We start from the raw sequence: 22,189 nt of genomic DNA on the forward strand, positions 1-22,189 counted from the left end.
ACTCTGTCCTTGTTGATTATTTATTTACTTTACTATCCTCACATTTAATGGCCATTTTTTTTTGTTTTTTTATTTTAATAGTGTTTCATTGCTTCTAGGGTTAGATTACTATTATTTTTTAAATCTGTTGAAAGAAAATGCACAGACAGTTCTACTCAGCTATCTTTAAGTGTCACAACAGATTTATAGGGGAAGGTGGCATTCTCCTGGGAGCATGCGAACAGTGTTTGTCACTCACCTGCATGTCTGTTGGACCAGTGCTCTGGAGATGTCCCCATGTCTTCAGCTTTTTGTTTCAATGTGCTTGCATTACTGCTGGGCTACAGCTGAATCTTGGAAAGTGAAATTCCAATATCTTCCTTAAAAAGTCCATACCTAACCTGACTGAGGAAAGAGTGTTTGGGGGAATTACAGTTCCTTGTGATTCTAGTGGTATCTTCATATGTATTACTCTGTGAGTTTATGTCCGTAGCACACTTCCCTTAAAGGGCTCCCTCCTTTTCTTTCTCCCTTCCTTCCCCCTTTCCCCTTTGCCTCCCTCCCTTTTTCTCTCCCTTCCTCCCTTCCCCCTCCTCCCCCTACCCGCTCCCTCCCTCCCTCCCTCCCTCTCTCCAGTTTTGATACTGTGTTCAGAGTGACCTCCCCCTTGCCCTGCGGTCACCTACAGGGCCATCACTCTGAGGTTATTGATGATGCCAGGTCCACGATGCTGGTTGGTGTTCAGGATGTCTTGCGTTTCCTTGTGGTCTAGGGTTTCCTTCTTTTTCCCTCTGTGACCTGGGGACTTAGACCTCACGAACTGTCAGACAGACATCTGTGACTTCCCCCTTTCCACTGATGGTAGTAGACTGATCATATGGTCTGACGCACACTGAGCCTGTAGCATTTACGTACCACGTGCTATGTACTGCAGTCAGGAGCAACTCAGTGCAACGTTCACATACCTGTTGTGCGAGCTGCTGAAGTTGGGAGGTATTTAGTGGTGAGGCCCCCCATTCATGGTTCCTTGTATGAGAGACAGGTGCTTCTGTATTGCAGGAAATGATGTTGGGCGGAGTTCCTATGGGGCCATGCAGGTGAAGCAGGTGTTTGACTACGCTTACATCGTGCTTAGCCATGCTGTGTCACCGCTCGCCAGGTCATACCCCAACAGAGATTCTGAAAGGTAATGGGTCTTACCTGGGTTCTGGTCTCCTCTTTCCTGTGTAAAGGCAGGAGCACTTGTTTCTAGTCATGTGCTTATGTGTCATTGATGGGTACTCCATCGTACTTGAGTAGACCTTGATAGTAAGGAAAGCCTTTCTGGGGATCAGGGTGGCTTTGGGGTATCCTGTGGTCTAGGGCTGAGCATTTCTTAGTGGGGTGGTATTTACTCATGGTGTTCTGACGTACAGAACCTTGGGATGGTGCTTGTCCAGCAGCTGTCAGGTGTGAGTGCATTCAGATCTGAGCACACTGCTCTGCTCTAGTCCTAGTATTTAGTTGTCCCTCAGTGTATACTTTTGGTGGTCAGACATGCTGCTCATCTTTGACTCCAGGGGAGCTGCTATAGTATGCGGGGGTGGGGAGCAGAGGTCTGGCAGGGAGAAGGGATGGGTGTGGAAGGGAAGAAATGGACTGTGTAGACTTGTGTCAGCAATGTGCTTATGTCCCCTCTGGGTGGACTGTCTCAGGAAACTGTTAAGACTGAGGCCGTGGGTTTATGTGGCCGTACAGTGTTGGAGGCCAGCACCTAGCCCTGTGATGGGCACTTGGGGTCTCTCTCCTTACCTGTACAGTGGGAAATGTGAATAGGGTCTGGGCTCCCTTACATGGGATTGAAGCCATCATCTTTTGTAGACAGGTCTTGATTAAGGACTTGTGTATAGTGGACCTGCCTTTGTCTGTACCGTGATCTCCTTGAACACTTGAGTGTAAACTTGTCAGAACCCTAAATATTTTGTAATGTTCACTCAGCTTGCTTTCCTTGTCCTTAATGAGCCTCACACCTGACTCCGGGTGTCTGTCCAACCTTGCTCTTTGCAGTACTTTAGGAAGAATCATCAAAGTCACCCAGGAAGTGATTGACTACCGGAGGTGGATCAAAGAAAAATGGGGTAGCAGAATCCTCCCATCTCCAGACCTGGGTGAGAGCCTGATACAGTGTGAGGCCTGGTCCTCTGCCCATAGCCCAAAAGTATCTCTTACCCTCTTGCTTGAGCTGTGGAAGTAGTTCCTTTCCTACTTTCTCTGATAGGCCATCCACTCTGCAAGCCCTGAGCCTAATAGGCGAGCAGTAGCAGCTGCAGTAGCATGTGGGAAGGGCAGGTGCAGGTAGTTGCTCATGTTGCATGATTAAGATACTCACATTCGAACACACAATGGCAGGAAATCATTGAGGTGCATGTATTTTATGTTCCAAATCTTAGAAATCCGGTGTATATTTTGTTTCAGAATTCCACATTTCTATTGGGAATACTTGGTTTGTGTTTATAGTTTATAAAAGCTACAGATAAGACCTATCCACCAGCATTGGACAAATATTTTAATCTTCTCTGATAACTAGTTTAATACACACTTAAAATTAGATTAGCTCAGATGTAAGGTTTGGTTTGTTAGTCACACACGTGTATTCCACAGCTCGGCAGCCATGCTGCTGGCACACTGCACTAGTCACTGACCCAAGCTTTGCTTTCCTGCCCCAGACAACAGGATGAAGATAAAGGAGAGAATCACCACATGCAATGGCGAGCAGATGCAGAGCCGGGAGCCCAGCTCCCCTTACAGCCAGCGCCTGACTCTGTCCCTGTCCAGTCCCCAACTGCTGTCTTCAGGCTCCTCTGCCTCCTCAGTGTCCTCGCTTTCTGGAAGTGACATTGTGAGTGGGCTTTTGTTCTTGGCTGTGCCCCTCGTTCGTGGGTGGCTGGTGCCCTTGGTACCTCTAGCAGGGTGTTCAGACCTATTCCTCCATCGTCCTTGCTGGTGTGTATGTGTGTGTGTGTGTGTCTTTGTGTGTTTATCTGTATGTCTGTGTGTTTGTGTGTGTGTGTGTTTGTGTGTGTATCTGTATCTGTATGTCTGTGTGTGTGTGTTTGCTTGTGTCTTCGTGTGTGTGTGTGTGTGTGTGTGTGTGTGTGTGTGTGTGTGTGTGTGTATCTGTATGTCTGTGTGTCTGTCTGTGTCTGTGTGTCAAAGTCCATGCTTAGTGTTCTTTGGCATAGGCCTTAGGAACCACAGGCTGTGTTGCTCATATGACCCAGTGACCAAAGTAGTAATAGCACTCAGCCAAGCTGTGAACTTTTCTGAATGGTTTCTGGAAAACTGGTTTAGAGATTTACAAATTAAGGTCCACGTGTCTTATCTGTATTTCTGTGGCCTAGTCTTTCTCTGTTTTGAAATGACTGAGGAATGGGGCTAGATTTGGACTGCCTGATGCTCAGTGAGGCTTGCTCTAATTACCTTTCCTAGCTTGCCTCCCTGAAGGTGCAGGCCTCAGAAACATATGTGCTGACAGCTCCCCTTGTGTTTGTGCTGGGCTCTAGGACTCGGACACACCACCGTGCACCACGCCCAGTGTTTATCAGTTCAGCCTACAAGCACCCACCACCCTGATGGCCAGCTTGCCCACAGCCTTGCCAATGCCCAGCAGCAAGCCTCAGCCCGCTGCTTCCCGAACATTGATCATGACAACGAACAATCAGGTACAGGCTCCCTTCTCAGGGACAGCATCCAAGCCAAGCAGTACACTAGAAGAGGTCAATGTTGTAAACTGGATCTAGTTTGGGCACATTTGTCTCCTAGGAATTGTCATGTTTTAGTGGCAATAGAACACACCTCTGCCCATTCTGTAGACAGTCTTTGACTAAGTACTGAATGCCTCTGGCAGGTGCTCTTGGTACCCTGCCCACAGCAGGGCCAGGTCACCCATTGCTGGCTATAGTAGACTGTTGCTTCCTCTTCTCCAGAAACTCAGTGCACAGCCCAAGTATTAGCATGCTTTTGGACTCTCTCTGCTAATTAGGTATTATTTGGGACTTTTTTTCTTCTTAATAATTATATTAAATCAACTTAAAGACTTGTTATAAATACTCAATATTGTATGTATACCCCAATTATCTATCAGCTGGATTTGTATATACTCAGTACATTATGAACTTGAAAGTTAAAGCAGTTTTCACAATGGGGGTGAGTGTAAAACAGTACAGAAACATACAGATGTCTTTCCTGGAGTCCTCTGGTCTGCTGAGGTCCATTCCCACAGAGCTGTTTGGAGGTTGTAAGTTGCTTAATCACATGGTTCCAGTGTTGGTGAGCATTTGACACAGTTCACCCAAACTGTGTAGCCCAGACTACAAACCTAGCTACTGCACACAGAAACTTTCTGAGGCAGATAGTTAAGCTATTAAATTCTGTCCCAGTTGAACTTGATTTTCTATCTGCTGGTAAGGGTGATGGCCCCCACCCCACCCCCACTCTGGGGCCCTTTATGTAACTCTTTAGTTTGTGCACTGAGGTTATAGGTTCCAATTAGTTGTTACGTTCACATCCATCTCCTGTGTGAGTGTGAGCCAAGCTGAGCTGCGCAGACAAGACTGAAGCCACGTGACTTGCAACAGGGTAGTTAAATGAAAGTCCTATCTTAAAGCATAGGTACTGTCTTTTCAAGTGCAGCTTACAAAATGATGGCCACCCTTAGGGACAAGATTTCCTATTCTGACAGGGACGAATGAGGTTGGAGGCCATAGGTAGACATTAAGCTGGTGGAGTGAAGTGGGGTGCAGCTTGCTTTTTTGGTAACTTACTTCTCTGGAGAGGGAAACCGGAGTTTGTGGGATGGGTCCGGAGCAGGGTGTTGGCATGAGATTCTCCACTGTGCGCTTTCAACAAAGCATAGCCAACCCCTGCTGCCTCTGCCTGCCGCTGTTGTCTCCCCTCTGGAGCTTTACCTGCAAGCGGTAGCGCCTTCTGTAGTTACACCCTCTGGAAGCTTTGGTAGAACAGTGATGTCCACCTGAGGTGGAGCCATAGTCGGTAGGCTAAGAAGGGCTCGCCGCCAGCTTTCCTTTGCAGTGTGAGGGACAGAGAACGTAGAAGCAAAAGCAGCGACCAGAAAGCACTGCCCTCTCTGACCCTTCCCCGTGATACTGTTCATCTGGGTGGGAAGGGTGCTCACCCTGGCACTCAAATCTAGGCATCGAAATGACAGTTGCTCTTCTGATGGCTCTAATTGTTTTGAACTTGGTTTTATCTTTGGAGAATGTTTTTATGACAAAGTGACTTGCATTACTTGGTATTCTAATTGCTGTTTGAGAAGATGAGGTGTTTTTAATTCCAAGGCCTCAGTGTTGTTAGGTCACAACGGAAGACGGACTCTATGGAGATGTGTGTGGTGGGCTGTCCACAGGCGGACCCACCCTGCTTCAGCTTGTTGTGAAGCTTTCACTGTGGGACGCTACATGTTTCTCTTTTCCTTCTAGACCAGGTTTACTATCCCTCCGCCGACCCTCGGAGTTGCTGCTGTTCCTTGCAGGCAGGCTGGTGTTGAAGGAACCACATCTTTGAAAGCTGTGCACAGTGTAACCTCCCCAGCCATTCCCTCAGCATCCCCCAACTCACTGTCAAGTCCTCATCTTTATCACAAGGTGAGTGTTGTCTGCTATAGTACTACCTGTGCTCCTTTGAAGAGAATTCCAGAGTGTTTTTTAAAGGGGGCTTTGTGTCCTGGTCATGCTGGCTCCTGTTTGTTTTTCTTTTGTAAATAGCATTTAAAATGCTTGTTCACCTAGTGTGATTGCTTAAGTTAACACACCACAGTTCCTCAGTACCACTGCTGCCACTGTGTGACACAGAGCAAGGCTAAATGTTGAAGCCTTACTTGATTTTTAATGTGCTCAAGTTCTGCTTACCATATACTTTAGTTTCTAAAATCAAAAGGTAAAGTCAAGCCTTCCATTTACCACAGCCTATGTGACTTGTGTTATCCAATCTACCTAGTCGCTGGCTTCCCTGCCAGGAGGGGAGCTCTGGGCCGTCACTGTCCTGTGTGTAGGACTGTGATCCACACAGGACTGGCTGTTACTACCCAGGACTCAGTGCTATTTGGGCAGCACTGGGTATTGGCAGGTCTCACTCTGAATAGCTCCGCTTTGCTTATCCTATCCCAGTTTGCCACTAGAGTTTTTGTTTTCAAACTTGCCTCTTTGGCATTGTCATTAATTCCTGACTCCGGGTTTGCTGGCACCAGGTAGTGACTAACAGGACTGGAGAACAGCTGTCAAGAGGGACAGCAGCCCTGAGCACTGCTGCCTTTGCTTTCCTTCTCGGCCTCCTCTACCTGCTGGGTCTGCCTGACTTGGAGAAGGCAGTTCGTGCTTCGATGGCTGTCCACTCTGCAGTTGCTTAGGGAACAGCCCAAAGCTGTGCTGCTGCATGTAAAGGTGCTGAGGACTAGATAGGCATGCACGACTCTAGTAAGGTTCCAGGCCCCAGGCTTCAGGATTGCAGGGACCATCCATCTCTTACCTGTGAGGAAGCAGAACAGATCACAAGTCTGTACAACACGGAGTGAAGTGCTGTTCTTGTCAGAGTGAAGCCTTCCCTGTGCCTACTGCATGTCACAGCAGGGATAACATGGCTGTGGGTCCTTGCACATGTGTCTCTTTTTCCTGATGTCTTGTCACCTCATGGTCTGTGTGTTGCCCTCCAGCCCTGCTTTCTCTCTTGTCTTTCCAGCAGCACAATGGCATGAAACTGTCCATGAAAGGCTCCCACAACCACGCTCAGGGTGGCGGCTACAGCTCTGTGGGCAGTGGAGCTGTGAGGCCTCCTGTTGGCAACCGAGGACACCACCAGTACAACCGCACTGGCTGGAGGAGGAAAAAGCACGCACACACCAGGGACAGCCTGCCTGTGAGTCTCAGCAGATAATGGCTCCTGGCTACTCCCACCCCCTTCTGCCCATCGGCCTCGGGCACCACAGGGGAACCGAGACCAGCACCCAGCACCTCCACGTGGGCTGCCCAGTGCCGCCCACCCCCGGCCGCTCTGCATGTTTGTGTGCTGGCCGCATCCATCTTGCAGAACAGCTCCTTGTGCTCATCTGTGAAGCCTTACTGATGTGGATGTGCGTCTGCCTGCCTGGAAGGCTTCATCTGTGCCCAGCAGGGCAGGCTCAGGAGTGGCAGGGACTAGATATGCGGTTTTGCAGCCGGGTCTGCTACGTGGCAGTTTGGGGTTCTCATCCATGCCTGTCACAGAGGCAGAGAAGTCAAGCCCTGCTCCATGTCTTTCGGACGGAGTGTGCAGGCTGCTGTTTTACTGCCCTCGTGTCTTGTTTGAAACTTTGGGACTGTTTTTCTATGTAAATATTGAAAACTTATGATTTGTGCAATAACTCAGATATTTTTTATTTAATTTCATATTTTCACATAAGTTATATTTAAGGGAGGAGGGAATTTTTTTTAAAACACCCTTAGATCCTTTCCCAATTTACATTTTCTAAGTTGGGTTCCTCGTGTTGGCTGGTTGTCTGATAGCGTCATTACACGAACACCGTGAGGAGGGGCTTGTGGGCTTTATTTTTCACGTCTTTTCTTTTGGTCAGATGCAGTGAAGGAGCCAAGTTACCCTGCTGGTTTTGTGAGGTGATGAGCTCCCAGGCCTCCAGTGTGAGCCTGACAGCCTTGCTGTAAGCCTTGGCTGTTGTCCTGCTCTGACCACCAGTTCTGACATTTTGGTTTGGGTTTTTAAACACTAGAGGGAAAATCCAGCATTTAAAGTGCCAGAAGTGAAGAGACCTCTAAGGGGAGAAGAGGTTGTCACGTCACACACGTCGTAAAGCGTCATGACCGTGGGTGTACTGTGGTTCGTTAAGTGACGTGGTCTAGAGCCATGGGCCTGGTGAGTATCCTTACAGACAATGGCACCCAGATTTAGGAATGTGGAGAAAGGAATTTTGTTGATTCCATTGAGGAATCTGCATAGGTATGCACTCGTTCTGTTAAGAGCAAATATCTGAAAAGTACCTCCGCTGTTCAGGGCATGTGGGGAGTATTTTAATGTATCACAGGAGAGCACAGCCCGGTGTGGGCCCGGGAGCGGCTGGTGCCTGGCGTCAGAAGCATACAGGTGTACTATGCAAGTGTATTCTGCCACAACAACCACTGTCTTTGTTACTTTTTTGAACAAGAATATATCCATCACCTAACCCCGAGTCCCTGGAGTGCTTGTATCTCGTAGGCCCTCTGACTTCCACTTCTAAAATGGGGGTTCTGGCCCTGTTGAACACTACAGGTAGGTCAGTCTTTTAGTCCACTAGTAGAGAAATGTCAAGACAAGACGCTCATTGTGTGACATCTGATTGACATGCAGCAGCAGTGGGAATTGTAAACGAGTGTCTGAATGTGACGGACACCTTGCCAAGGACAAGTTGTGTGTGTCTGGGTCTTCCTCTCGCTGCTGTGGTGGGGCCGCTGACTCTGGGAGTCATTCCAGAGCAGAGTAGCACATGGGTCTGCAGCTCATGACGATTTAAATCATCCAAAATATTTAAAACTATTTAAATTGTGAAACCTGTTGCTGAAGAATATTTATGAACATTGGTCCATAGGCCTGTACTAATTTACACATTAGCAATACTGACTGTATCTGCACTAAGGAGCCACCGTGGGGCCGTGCGAGTGACCCGCAGATGTGCATTTTAAAGTTCGATCATCCACAGGCACAGGCATGTGTCCATCCCCGCATTGGTGAACCAGATGAATTGGCCTGGCTACCACTGTGGCCATATGCTACAGTTTGACAAAAAGATATCATGTTTCAATTTTCTGTGTGGACAACAATGTGGACACTAAAATTGACATATTTTTATGTAAAGTTTTTCTATTCTTTGATTTTTAATAAACTTTAGAAACCAGCTTTGTGTTGACTGGGTGCTTTTCTAGTAGGGTGCTTTCTGTGTTAACTGCTTGCTGGGGCTAAATACAATCCTAAGGTTGTCCCTGTGGCCAGGGTGGTGATGGGCCATTTTGTCATAAGTTAATTACATGAGGTTGTGTCCCTGTCACTAGCAGGAGGCTCAGCCCCTCATGTGGGTCTCTGAAGACTGCTGACCATACTGTGCCATGCTCTATACATAGGTGTTCCAGTGAAACGTGTGTGCAAGGCAACGGTGTCATACTCCATGCTCCCGAATACGATGGACCTTGAGTCTGTGGTTTGTAGCAGTTTGATAAGCATGCCAGTAAGTGACAGGACACTTGGCTGCGCAGCCCCTTCAGTGTGTGTGCCTTACCTTGTCCATTCTGATACAACAGTCTTTGCTCCAGTGGCTGGATCAGTCTCAGAGAAGGACCAGTTCATGACTTCAGAAGCCTCAGTGGGTTCCAGGCAAGATCAGCAACCCCCTACTAGGCTGTTTTTTCCTGGAAGCAAGTGTGGAGGCTTGCATTTCTTCTGCCCTCAGGAGCCTGACCATGCAGCGTGGGCTGTTTGCAGTTTTGGAAAGAAATATGTCCCTCTTATTCTTGACATTTGCCCTGTATGTTGTCAAGTCCCGACTGTATGTGCAGGCAGAGGGTGTAGATGTGAGCTCCTACCTCAACTCAGTTGGCTCAGGAAGGGAGACGCCTTAGAGATGAGCTAGAGCTGCTCAGCCACAAAGGTGAGAAGTGGGCTCGATGCTGTGGTGACGCTGCTGCGTTTCAGGGCCACGTGGCTGGTGGGAACGGAGCCACAGGCCTGCTCCATGCACACAGCCCTTTCTCCGGTGGCAGCGACTGCTTTACATTAGGACAGAGCTCCTCTGTCCTCTGAGTTACCTGTGCCCCTGCTTTGCTGTCCATGCAGTCATGTGCTGACAGTCTGGGTTGAAGTGTTGAAGAACTGCCAGTGAAACTACTGGTTCACAGAGGGCCCCGAGGCTGGAGCTTCTCTCCCTTCTGGAGACCTTTCCAGCAAAGCCTGCTTTGACCGTGTTAAACAGGCTGATTCCTACCTCGGGTCCGTCAGCTTGTGCCTTCCTGTGCTGCCAGGGGCCTATGTGTGTGTGCCATGGCCAGCACTGCTGTCCTGCACCTCTGCACCTGCAATCCTTTCTCATCAGGTTTGCCCAGCTTTGAGGACACGGGTTCAGTGTCTGACTTAGGTGTTCTCTTGATAAAACAGGCTGGGTCATCTGCCAGCCGCCTCAGCTCTGTGCTCAGGAAATGGAATGCCACGGAGTTACTTGAGATACAGATAAATAGCAGTCCCCTCCAGTAAATGTCAGGGGAGCCCTTCAGCTCTCAGCCTCCCCCCCCCCCCCCCCCCCCAGTCTACCAGGCAGCCTTGGCAGCCTTTCCCCTTCAGTGACAGCTTGCTTTGGCCTGGCCTTTGCTGTCTGCCCCACCAGCCCTGATCTTAATATTCCGGAAGGCCGCTCCCCTCCTGAGGCTGCCTGCTTCCCTCCTTCAGTCTTTACCCAGAGTCTGCATCCTTCCCCACCACCTCCCAACTCCAGTTGACTCCAGCTGGCCCATCGAAGTTCACTGCAGTGCTTGTGCTCCGCCCAGTTCAGCCTTTGCAAACCCCCTTTCTTGGGCTTTCTCCACACAGTCTCTCCATGAGCAGCTCTAGCTTGGGCCTGTCTTCTGGACATACAACCTGCACGGTTTCTGTACAGGTGTGCCCCAAGCTGCCAGCTCAGTGGGCCTCCAAGCACACCTCCTCTTCCTCCTGCAGCCCCCAGCTCTGGGTGGAACTTCCTGCTCAGACAGTGGCCGTGAGCATCCTCAGTCAGCAGGTTGCCAGCCTCCTTTGGTTGACTCTTTGGGACTGCATTCCTTTACCAATGAGAAGCGTCCATTTCCCGCGTGTTCCCACTGGCTCCCTTTTTGGTTTCAGATGCCTCTTCACCGGCCTGCATTCATTCCTCCAGCCCTTTCTCCCACATCACTGACAGCTGCAGTGATGCAGATAACCCTCTCGTTGCCTGGGATCCTCAGCATAGTATTGCAAACCTCAGGTGCTAGCTTTTCCCTTCACAGTGTTCACTATTGCCTTGGATGCCTGGTTGCTCTCGACGTAACCATAGACAAGTTCACTGTATGGGATCCTCTTAGACAGAGCTGGGGAGAGGAGTCCAAGAGTGCTTGTTTGACTAGCGTGAGGGCCTCAGCCGAACGGATCACTAACTGTGCAAAAAGCAATGATTTTGAGGGCAGTAGGGTCCCTAATTGGTGAGCTCTAGATCACATGCATGTGCACGTACACACACACACACACACACACACACACACACACACACACACACACCCTCTCGTAGTGTGGGCAGTCCTTGATGGTTGACAAAGTACAGTCCAACGGGGGACCCGTGCACAGGCCAGAGGGTGATTAAGTAGAGCTGTCGGGGATCAAGAGCCGTCAAAAAGGGACTGCGTTTCCTTTAGAAGGACAGAGCTCTTAATGCGTTCTGTTGGTGAAGTGTCTGTCCATGCAGCCATCAGGGCCACCTACCCAGGTTCCTGTTTGTCAGTCTTCTACCCCCAGGTGACCTCTCTGCCACACATTTCCTTAAGGTATGAACTGAATCCTTGTATGCAGAGAAAGCTTGGGACTGTCAAATGCAGAGAGGCCCCTGATCAGCATAAACATGTCAGGCCTGAAGGGGTCGCTGCATTGAACTGAGGCGTCAGTGTAAAGGGTCTTATTTGTGGGAGGAATTAATTTTTAATAACAGGCCAGAGAGAACCATTTTGATGTGCCGCTCTCTTTCTTACATTTAATCTTAGTGTTGTTTCATACCTAGGGTTCTTAGGGTCCTGGGTAATTTGGAAGGAAAGTTACTTAGTGTGGTTTTTAAAAGGTCATCTGACATTCTGATGTAGCAGTTTATGAATTGTTTTCGCATAGCATAGTAGACACTGCCAGTTACCTAATAGCTATTTTCTTTGATCACTTGATAGGTTTACCAGTTTAAAGTGCAAGCCTCAAACTTAAATGGAAAGGGAATGATTTTTGGTGTGTTTTCCAGGTATCAGATGAATAGTGTCATTGAGTGCCCTGTATTATGTTGAGCTCAGTTTTGCTTGGGGGAAGTCAAATCCACAGTAAATGTCTTTGTACCCAAGGCTAGCTATGAAGATGCACCTGCTTAGCGAGTTACAGTCTGAACCGAAGGTCATCCTGATTTCCTCATGCTTCTCCATCCGTTCTGCATAGAAGTAGACTGTTTTGTGGCAGGGCAGGGCCCTTCTCTCTCCAGTGCACCCTGTCCCGGCTCCTCAAGGCACTTCATCCAGACTTCTGCCTCCTGCTGCCACCTCCTGGCACCCAGCCCCTGCTGAGGGGACAGCTTCATGGGGCCTACTTGCCTAGCCATATTGAAGCCACCCTGACACAAACCGTGGGTGTGTGCCACGACGGCCATCTCTCCAAGCATGACCCATGGAACTATGCCTGCTCACTAGTAACCCATCGGTTAGAATTCTCAGTGGGAACTGTATTTGATATTCTCAGGGCCCAAGGACGGTGTTGGCTGGCAGGTCCTTCTCTCTCTCTCCATAGTCCTGGTGTGCTGTTGCTGTCCCTGCGTGTGGCTTCTAGGCAGGCTGGATCTTGCCGAGGGTCCAGGCACTAAACTCTCATTTCCGTCTTTGTCTCCTCATCACTGACGTGGTGCTGGGCACCTCAAAGATCCTAAACCACCGCAGGGGTGTTTTCTTCTGACAGAACGTTTGCTAGGAGACACTCCCTTGCTTTCTTCCTCTTGTCTCTCAGTGGAGTTTGAATGTAAAGCTGGGAGGTGGGAGGCTGGCTCCAACCACAGACCTGCGCAGTGGAACTTGACTGAGGACAAATGCAGGAAGGCTCTGGCGCTCCAAGAGGTGCTGGGGCCTCTTTGTAGGCACAGATGGAACATTTACAAGCAGACCGGACCTGTGCCTGGCATTCTGGCCTCGCAGCTGAACAGAATTTTAACTGAGGTGGATATAAAAACATCTGAAATACATGCTTATGTATTTCATAAGCTGTAGGACGTGCTCTTGGTTGCGGGGACAGTTTCATTTGCTCAAAGTCCTGCCTGACCTTCCTTCTGGGTTTTGGCGCGTTGTGTGTGTGTGTGTGTGTGTGTGTGTGTGTGTGTGTGTGTGTGTGCGCGCGTGCATACCCCATGAATGAAGTTCCTAGCAGCCAGTGGGACAAAAACAGCAGACCAAACATTTACCTCTAACTTCCATTTTCTTTGTTTTTGTTTTGTTTTGTTTTGTTTTGTTTTGTTTTGTTTTTTTTCACACAGGGTTTCTCTGTGTAACCTTGCCTGTCCTGGATTCACTTTTTAGGCCAGGCTGGCCTTGAACTCACAGTGATCCGTCTGCCTCTGCTTCTCTAGTGCTGGGATTACTGGCATGCGCCACCATGCCTGGCTAAACTTACATTTTTTAAAGGAATCATTTGGTTTGGGTTAAGGAAGGAGACTTTCACCAATACTTTGCATCTTGGCCTGGGAAGGGGCCTGCACACCTGGACTATCTAGAGCAGGATAAAGCCCTGTTCATCCTGCTTTTATATCTGCCTCCTAACTAGCGATCTCAGTCAGGGCACTCTCCCTCTGCCTATTCAGGGCTGGTTTCTCTGCTTTGCCCTCTACAAAGCCTGAGCATGTGACCAGCAACCAAGGGGCTACTGCACGTGGAGCGCCTTGGGCTGCCGTGCCTTCAGGGTCCTTTGGCTCCCCCTACAGGTAGAAATCCTCCTACGCAGGCATTCAGAGCCTTTGCTTTGTTCCTGCTTTGGAAGCAGTGCCCCCTAGAGAGGACAGAGGGCGCCCTTGTTCCAATCGTGCATATGCTCCGCTCTGTCGGGAACTTTGGAGTGCCCACTCTTACCAAGCTGCTCTGCTGGCCATGTGACCTTTCATGTCCAGGCAAAGTGTCCCCTGTGCTGGGAAGGCTGGGTTCTCATTTAATAGACCATTCAGGGAATGCAGGATTTCAAAGTCCCTAGGGAATGGGGCTGCATTTTTTTCTCCATTGAGGAACAGAAAGGTCTGTGACATCGTAACAGTGACAATGAAGGGAGCCTGGGCATGCTGCCTCTTGGGAACCATGAGGCCTTCCCTGCTGCCCCGGGGGGTGGTGGTGGTGGTGGTTCCACATTGTCCATCAAATGTATCTCCACTCCAGAGCCTGCTGTGGAATTCTCACTCTGAATTCTGGTATGGCCAGGGGACTGGTGGCCTTCTGGTCATCATGGTCCCCCATGTGCTGGGAGGGAACCCTGGCTAGTCCCCATGCCATGGTGTGCCACTTTGTGTTTCTGAGGAGGATGGCTTCTTCACACTCAGGGGCCCTAAGGACTGTGAGGAGGAGCAGGGACTACATGGAGCTGAGGGCAGTATCCCAAATCCCTGCCCTGCTGCTCATGGCTGTGACCTCTGGCAGAGGACCCTCTGCCCTTTGACCTGGGTTGAGATGAGGCAGCCTATTGTCTGGGTGCGTGAGAGAAGGGCATGTGTGCAAAGCATCCTGCAGACAGTACCACGCACAGCCTTCCCACCGGACACGTACATGGCCTTCACGTGTGTCTCCTCATCCTTGCCTCTTTTTCTCTCTGGTGCTCTCGGTGCCAGCTGCCTTGACACAGGCTTTCTGGAAGGCCCCGTGGCCTATACAAGCACCACTCTCAGTTTTCACGTGAGGTTGGGGAAGGGTGACTGAGGCTCCAGGCTCTGGCTTGGGCCTGAAGCCAACAGAGGGTGGGATAGCTCGGTCCTGTGTGGGACCTTAGGGGTGAGCAGCACATGGAATGCCACAGAGCTGAACCCCTCTTGATGGAGAGAAGCCTTTTCAGCCACAGAAGCACTGCAGTGGTTAGGCACTATGAGCAGGGCCTGATCCAGAAAGGGATTCTGGGTACTGGCTGTTTTGGTGAATATGCTTATGGCCACATTAAGGAACTAGTGACTTGGGAAATGGCCTGTAAACAGACACAGCCAAAGCTGGCGAAGATTAACTATTCCATATTTCACCAATGAATCATCTTCACATGTGCTTTCATGTCCCATCCTGGAGGCACATGAAGGTCTGAACAGGTGACCTCTCCTCTTCACCAGCCTGGAAGACACCATCACAGGGTGACGCAGGGGTCACAGTTAGGTCCGTGTCCTTCACGGTTCTGGAAGCTGCCTCTCCTCTCCAGCAAGTATGGCCCATGCCGCCCCTATGAGGGCTGTGTAAAGTTCAGAAGGCATACAACCCACATGCCTAACCTGTGGCTCATGGGCCACATTTACCCCAGGGCATCTATGAGTGCAGCCCGACACAAAGCAGGAACTTACTTAAACATTATAATGGTCTTCGGCTTTATTTATTTATTTTTGTAACTCGATTGCACTGTTTTCTAATGAGAACCTTTTAGATGCCACCATGGCATGATGTCAAAACATTGGACAAACCTCAGGCCAAATGACCATGGGTGACATCTCGCTCCATTTGCAGCTTCTCCTTGCTCTTAGGGACGATATCAAGTCACAAGTCCTATGCTCCTAGTTACCCATCTCCTCCCCCCCCCCCCCCCCCCGCCTTTCTTTTCCCTTTGTTCAGCGCGAGGAAGCTCAAGTAAGTGACTCAACTCCAAAGGGTGACTCCAGGATAAGAGCACTGCAGAGGCTGGGGGTGGGGTACAGCTCAATACCTACCTGTTCTATAGGTAGGACAGGACAGGACAGGACAGGACAGGTTACCCAGGTAACATATTGGGATAGCCAGGAAGCATAACACGGAAGTCTGGTCTGCACTGAAACTTGCCTTGCAGGAGTGTGGTCAGGTGAAGGAGGCAACTCCAGGACTCTGTCACCGTTGGTGGGACAGTCTAGGCAGGCGATGTCAGTCAGAAAGTTGGATGGCTAATTTGCGTGTGGGAGGTGAGCTACACCCCAGCTGCCTCGCAGCAGGGACAGCACATGGAGGTCAATAGTTCGTCTTGTGATTAATGGAGGCCAAGTATGCAGCATAGACAGACAGACAGACAACAGAAGGCTGTTTGGACAGGAGGAGGCCTTCCCTTTTAAGGAAGTTGGGGCTGATGAGAGACTTTGATGGGGGGATGCAGTCTGAGTCCCCATATGTGGGGAAGCATGCGTACCCTGATACTGTTGCTTTTAAGCGCCTTGAGGGAGCTAGAGGACACTGCTCCCGTGGCCTGGGATGCCCAGGCACTTGGACATTCATCTCACTGGCAGATTCCCCAACAGGATGGAGTCTGGCCTGATGCCTTGGAGTTGTGTGTGCCCAAAAGAGGACAACAGAGGCTGAATGTCTATCTGTATACCACATGCATGCAGTACCGACAGGAGCCAGAAGGTGGCGGTAGCTTTCCCCTGGAAATGGAGTTACAGTGTTGAGCTGGCATGTAGGTGCTGCAATTAAATTCAGGTCCTGTGGAAGAAGATCCAGTGCTATTTGCCACTGAGCCTTCTCTTCAGCATTCTTCCATCAAACTTCTTTTCCTGCCCCTAGCTCCTCAGTCTGGATGCTTGGCATTGCCTGTAGGTAGAGGACCCTTAGCTCTTGTACTGGCTGAGGTGTCACACAGGGAAGGGGAGAGAGCCATGTTATGCATTCCCAGGGGAACTTTTGCCCCTTGAATAGCTCTTAGTCTTTGAAATGGTTTCATGAGCATCATGGGTGGGCGTGGACTTATCTGGCAACATCGGTGTTTCTCCACGCATTTCCACGGGACTCTCGCTCCCATTGGTTTCTCTGCTGGGAACAGGCAGATCTGCTCTATTGGCCTCCCTTTCACAGAGACTGCAGAGGTCAGCAGGGCAGCTTCTTGCAACAGCGCGGGGCTATGCTTCTACCTGCAGGGTCTCAGCACTGAGAGCTGAAAGACTTGGAACAAGGGGCCTGACCTCGGATCATTCAACGTGGATTTGGATAGAGCTTTTAGCCACACCAAACATGAATCCTGGATTCGCAGCTGGCATGTATCTTGCACACTTGATATTTTCTTTGAGGTATGTTGAAATCATTGGCTTTGTGACTGTATTAGGGCTCCAGAGATCACCCCAACTTTCAGCAGTTTTCTCAGAGGATCCACGATATGATGCATAGCCATGCACTCCTGTTTGTCACGGTGAAAGGAGACACATACACATGGCAAGGAGCTGGGAAACTATAGTGAGCTTCTGGAAGCATCAAGTCACTGGAAGGGAAGGTGAGGGTACAGAGGACACATCCTTCATGAAGAATAAAGGAACAGAAGAGCATTGTCGGAGGCTGGCAGAGCTGTCACTTACATTGATCTCTCTCAGGGAGAGTGTAGTGGAAGTTTTGGTTTCTTTAAAAACTCAGTTATGTTATATAAATATGTTTTTTCTTTTAATCCCAAGTATGGGATATGGGGCTGCTTTTAGTTTGTCCACAGCTGTTAACTATGATTGCCTTGTGCGGGCTCGGAGAGGGGGCGGGATCTTTGCCAGCTGCAGATAGTTTAATTCTGAAGACTCTGAGAGCGCTGAGAGGAAAAGGAGTCCGAGGAGGAAGAAGGCTGCTGCTGCAGTTGCTGTTTACTGGTTTGCTGAACTGCTGGGTATACTGACCACGAAGATTGGAATTGTCCCCAAAGGAACTAAGTCTAAACAGACCTATGTCCCCTCTCCCCTCTAACCTTCTTTCTCTCCTACCTAGGGTTGGGGAGTTGGAAGGAAGGTAGAGGTATAAGAACCCCCCAGAAAAGTTGATACAAGTATGCCAACAGGGAGAGGTTTTGCCTCACCACCTCTCTGTGTGAGTCAATCCGCCAGCACCAGTGCAGATCAGAGGTACAGAGAGTTCTTAACTCCACACACTACAGAGCACTTGGTGTGCTTGACTCCTCAAGGCTGCACCGGGGCGTAGCGCTCTCTGCTGCTTTGGATTAAACGATTCTGATTCTCCCCAGCGGACAAGGAAGATGAAATGCACGCAGCGAAGGACAGCAACTCAGTAAGCGAACTGCTCCACAGACTGCTTGAGCGCCACGTGGGAGACGACATCAGACCTTTTCCTCTTGTGCTTTTTAAGTTAGCAGATAAAAATCTGTGTTGCTGGCTGCAGGGAAGGCCGTGGGGGAGAGTGGGGGAGGGGAATTTGACCAGAATGACTTTTCTGAGATGTGTTCCTGGTCTGCCTCAGGGAGCTGCTTTCTCTCAGAGCATGTAGGGGCTGTAATTTCCTGTTGCTCCTGGAATCTGCCAGAACTCTCTAGAGACCTTTTGCTCAGTGTCACCAACTTCTGCAACTTCTTATTTGGAAACAGAATGCTATCGAAGTGTCCAAGCTTTTGCTATGACCATTATCTACATCCATGGCCATCCTAGGATTCATATACTCGGTAGGACGCTGCTTAGACACACTGCCTGGATATGCTGAATAGTTGTGCTCTCCCATGATTTTTGCACTAAACCCCAGCACTCCTCCTACCAGACACATTTAGGAGGGGAGGACTTTGGGAGGGCAAAGCTTCACGAAGAGGGCTGGCACCCTGTTAGAAGAGGCCTGACAGAGCGCCAGGACTGTACCATACCAAAATGCTGGACATGCCAGCCGCAAGTACTACGAAGACAGTTTCGGTGTGTATTTATTTTCCTCCTTGCCCTCTTCTTGAATATGTGTGTGTGTGGGGGGGGGGTTTGGGGAGGTGAATATACATGTGTGTGGGTGAGCGTGCATGTGTGCAGGTGAGCATGCTTGTATGTGGGTGCATATGTGTGGGTGCATGTGTGTGTGTGAGCATGGGTACATGTGGGTACATAGGTGTGGGTGCACACAATCCATAGTGGTGGGGAAGGCATGGCCGGAGCCGAGTTCTGCATGGTCACACTGCATTCATACTCAGGAAGCAGAGTGGAAGCAGGAAGTGGGGCCAAGCTATAGAGCCTCAAGGCCCTCTCACCGTGACTCTTTTTCTCCAGTAAGGTTCCGTTCCCCCAGAGATTCCACAACCTTCTCAAGGACCACATGTTCGGACAGGTGGACCTATGAGGCACGGTTTGAATGACAGGTGGCCTCTGTAGGCCCATATATTTAAACGCTTGGTTGTCAGTTAGTGGATTAGAGGATGCGACCATGCTGGGGGTGGTGTGTCACTGGGGGTGGCCTTTGAGGTTTCAAAAGCCCATAGCAGTCCCGGTATCTCTCTCAGCCAGCAGCTTGTAGATCCTCTCAGCCACTTCTCTGGTGTGGGACTTTCTTCGCACTCTGCTCTCACACTTGCCACTTTGGGCTAGACAGACAGCTCTTCCGCGTGGGGCTGAGCTGTGCACTGCCGGCTGCTCATCCTTGGACTCTACCTACTAGATGTCACTAGTGCCCCACAGCCTCCTGCTGTGGATATAAGGAGTCAAAAGGGTGTGTTCTGGTGGCTGGAGTGTACCTGCCCACCAGGCCTTTCTGGGCAGGGCTCTTACACGCCCAGAAGCAGTCCCCAAGAACGTCTCCTGCATGCTGTTGGCTTCACAGGTGGCTGGAGCAGAGAGTCTCATCGTAAGTGCACTGTTTAGCACCTAAACATCTTTCGTTCGCTGTACGCTACTCATCCAGATTCTGTTTTTCTATACTTTGAAAAAGATGTATTTTCAGCTTTAATGGCCACATAGTAATTTCATGTGTCTATAGGGTACAACATGACATTTCAGTACACGCACTCAATGTGTATTGATCACATCAGGGAACCTAGCTACTTGCCTGGAATCAAAATCGTAATTGTTTCCTTTGGTCAGTCATATAAATCCCAGCCTGATGAGCCGGAGTCCATGTCCGGACCGGCTGAGTACACAGTAGCCAGTAGAGGGCGCTCCACCTGGGCCCTGCAGAAGGACTGATGTCTCCGCTTCACACTCCTCCTCTGTAAAACGAAAGGGCTAGACTATAGGGCCAGGGTATTTCTAGATTCACAAAAGCCCCAGTGATTCTCATCCCGGGGGGCTAGCTAACCTTTTCTGTAGAGGACTAGATAGCTCACGGCTGAGGCTTTTCGCTGCAGCCTCTTGCGCTGTAGTCCAAAGCAGCTGGGGCCCATGCGCGAATGAACGAAACTAGCTTCCTTCAAATAAAGCCATTTCCAAGTCAATGCCCTCTGTATTTGTCGTGATCTTCTGCTCTCATTAGCGAGCAGTGGGCACGGGGTGCACTGGGCAGAGGGTATAGCTTCTAATACTTGTCAGAGCAGCAGGATAACTTTGGCCAATGAAAATTAATTGAATATTTCAAAATATGCATAGAGATTGTTTTGAATTTTCCCAACACCAGAAGATGCTGTACATGGGCAATGTCATATGCCAGTTAGAAAGAAGAAAAGAAAAAAAAAGTGAAAAAAAAAAAAGAGATGCAATGCTTTGCTACACAGTAAGGTCGTGCAAGGTGAAGGATGCATAGAGGTGCCAACTGAGGAAGACAGTAAACTGATTATTTCTGCTGTGCCTTGTACTCCTGTGTCTCAGGTAGAAATCAATGTCACCAAGGGTGACAACAGATGAGAACCTGACAGTGAGGGGTTGACCAGGGAAGGGTCCCCAGACAATGACGAGCTATCCTAGGAAGAGGCCCCCAGACAGTGACGAGCTATCCTAGGGAGGGTCCCCCAGACAGTGACGAGCTATCCTAGGGAGGGTCCCCCAGACAGTGATGAACTGGTCAGTGAAGGGTCCCCCAGACAGTGACGAGCTATCCTAGGAAGGGTCCCCAGACAGTGACGAGCTATCCTAGGAAGGGTCCCCGGACAGCGACGAGCTATCCTAGGGAGGGTCCCCAGACAGTGACGAGCTATCCTAGGAAGGGTCCCCGGACAGCGACGAGCTATCCTAGGGAGGGTCCCCAGACAGTGACAAGCTATCCTAGGAAGAGCCCCCCAGACAGTGATGAGCTATCCTAGGAAGGGTCCCCAGACAGTGATGAGCTATCCTAGGAAGGGTCCCCAGACAGTGATGAGCTATCCTAGGGAGGGTCCCCAGACAGTGACAAGCTATCCTAGGAAGAGCCCCCCAGACAGTGATGAGCTATCCTAGGAAGGGTCCCCAGACAGTGATGAGCTATCCTAGGAAGGGTCCCCAGACAGTGACGAGCTATCCTAGGAAGGGTCCCCAGACAGCGATGAGCTATCCTAGGAAGAGCCCCCAGACAGTGATGAACTATCCTAGGAAGGGTCCCCAGACAGCGATGAGCTATCCTAGGAAGGGTCCCCAGACAGTGACGAGCTTATCCTAGGAAGGGTCCCCAGACAGTGATGAGCTATCCTAGGAAGAGTCCCCCAGACAGTGACGAGCTATCCTAGGAAGGGTCCCCAGACAGCGATGAGCTATCCTAGGAAGAGCCCCCAGACAGTGACGAGCTATCCTAGGAAGGGTCCCCAGACAGCGATGAGCTATCCTAGGAAGGGTCCCCAGACAGTGATGAGCTATCCTAGGAGAGCCCCCAGACAGTGACGAGCTATCCTAGGAAGGGTCCCCAGACAGCGATGAGCTATCCTAGGAAGGGTCCCCAGACAGTGATGAGCTATCCTAGGAAGGGTCCCCAGACAGTGACGAGCTATCCTAGGAAGGGTCCCCAGACAGTGATGAGCTATCCTAGGAAGGGTCCCCAGACAGCGACGAGCTATCCTAGGAAGGGTCCCCAGACAGTGACGAGCTATCCTAGGAAGGGTCCCCAGACAGTGATGAGCTATCCTAGGAAGAGCCCCCCAGACAGTGATGAACTGGTCAGTGAAGGGTCCCCCAGACAGTGATGAGCTATCCTAGGGAGGGTCCCCCAGACAGTGGTGAGCTATCCTAGGGAGGGCCCCCCAGACAGTGATGAACTGGTCAGTGAAGGGTCCCCCAGACAGTCGTGAGCTGGTCAGGGAAGGGTCCCCTAGACAGGCAGTTCATCCAGGGAGGAAAAGGTGTGTTTAGAGACTTGCCCCACCGTTCTTTTGTCTATTTGACTAGACCTGCCTGTGTCTGCCTTGCCCAGGGTAGCCCTACTTTTTAAACAACAGGTGCTCCCTATTGAATTGATGAACCAAAGTGGGGTCTAATTGCTTAAAGAGATGGGTATATGAAATGGCTTGATGTATCTCCTCCAAAACCTACATACTGTAGCTGCATTGACACACTATAGAGTTTGGGGTTTGTCACATGAATGGGTCGTGGGAGAGCTTCTCCCTGCCATCCTATGAAGCCACAGCATCGTCCCTCTTTTTCCCTCTGCCCTCA

The 22,189-nt window shown here is 50.1% G+C and overlaps 1 protein-coding gene across 2 annotated transcripts in view; it reads left to right on the top strand.

Annotated features, from left to right (window-relative positions):
* The window catches only part of TENT4A (terminal nucleotidyltransferase 4A), a 35,065-nt gene extending 26,172 nt beyond the window's left edge, over positions 1 to 8,893 (top strand). Inside the window, exons 8-13 of one of the 2 annotated variants that reach the window (XM_084782588.1) lie at positions 1,039 to 1,165; positions 2,026 to 2,126; positions 2,685 to 2,857; positions 3,522 to 3,680; positions 5,457 to 5,621; positions 6,715 to 8,893. In XM_084782588.1, coding sequence (XP_084638714.1) covers positions 1,039 to 1,165; positions 2,026 to 2,126; positions 2,685 to 2,857; positions 3,522 to 3,680; positions 5,457 to 5,621; positions 6,715 to 6,906 — 917 coding nt within the window. In that variant the 3' untranslated portion in view covers positions 6,907 to 8,893. Of the gene's footprint in view, positions 1 to 1,038; positions 1,166 to 2,025; positions 2,127 to 2,684; positions 2,858 to 3,521; positions 3,681 to 5,456; positions 5,622 to 6,711 lie in introns of both variants that reach the window. The other variant, XM_084782587.1, reaches the window with a different exon arrangement.
* The last annotated feature ends 13,296 nt before the right edge of the window (positions 8,894 to 22,189 follow it).

Source organism: Acomys minous, assembly GCF_964271855.1.
Source record: "Acomys minous genome assembly, chromosome: 5".
Classification (NCBI taxonomy): domain Eukaryota; kingdom Metazoa; phylum Chordata; class Mammalia; order Rodentia; family Muridae; genus Acomys; species Acomys minous.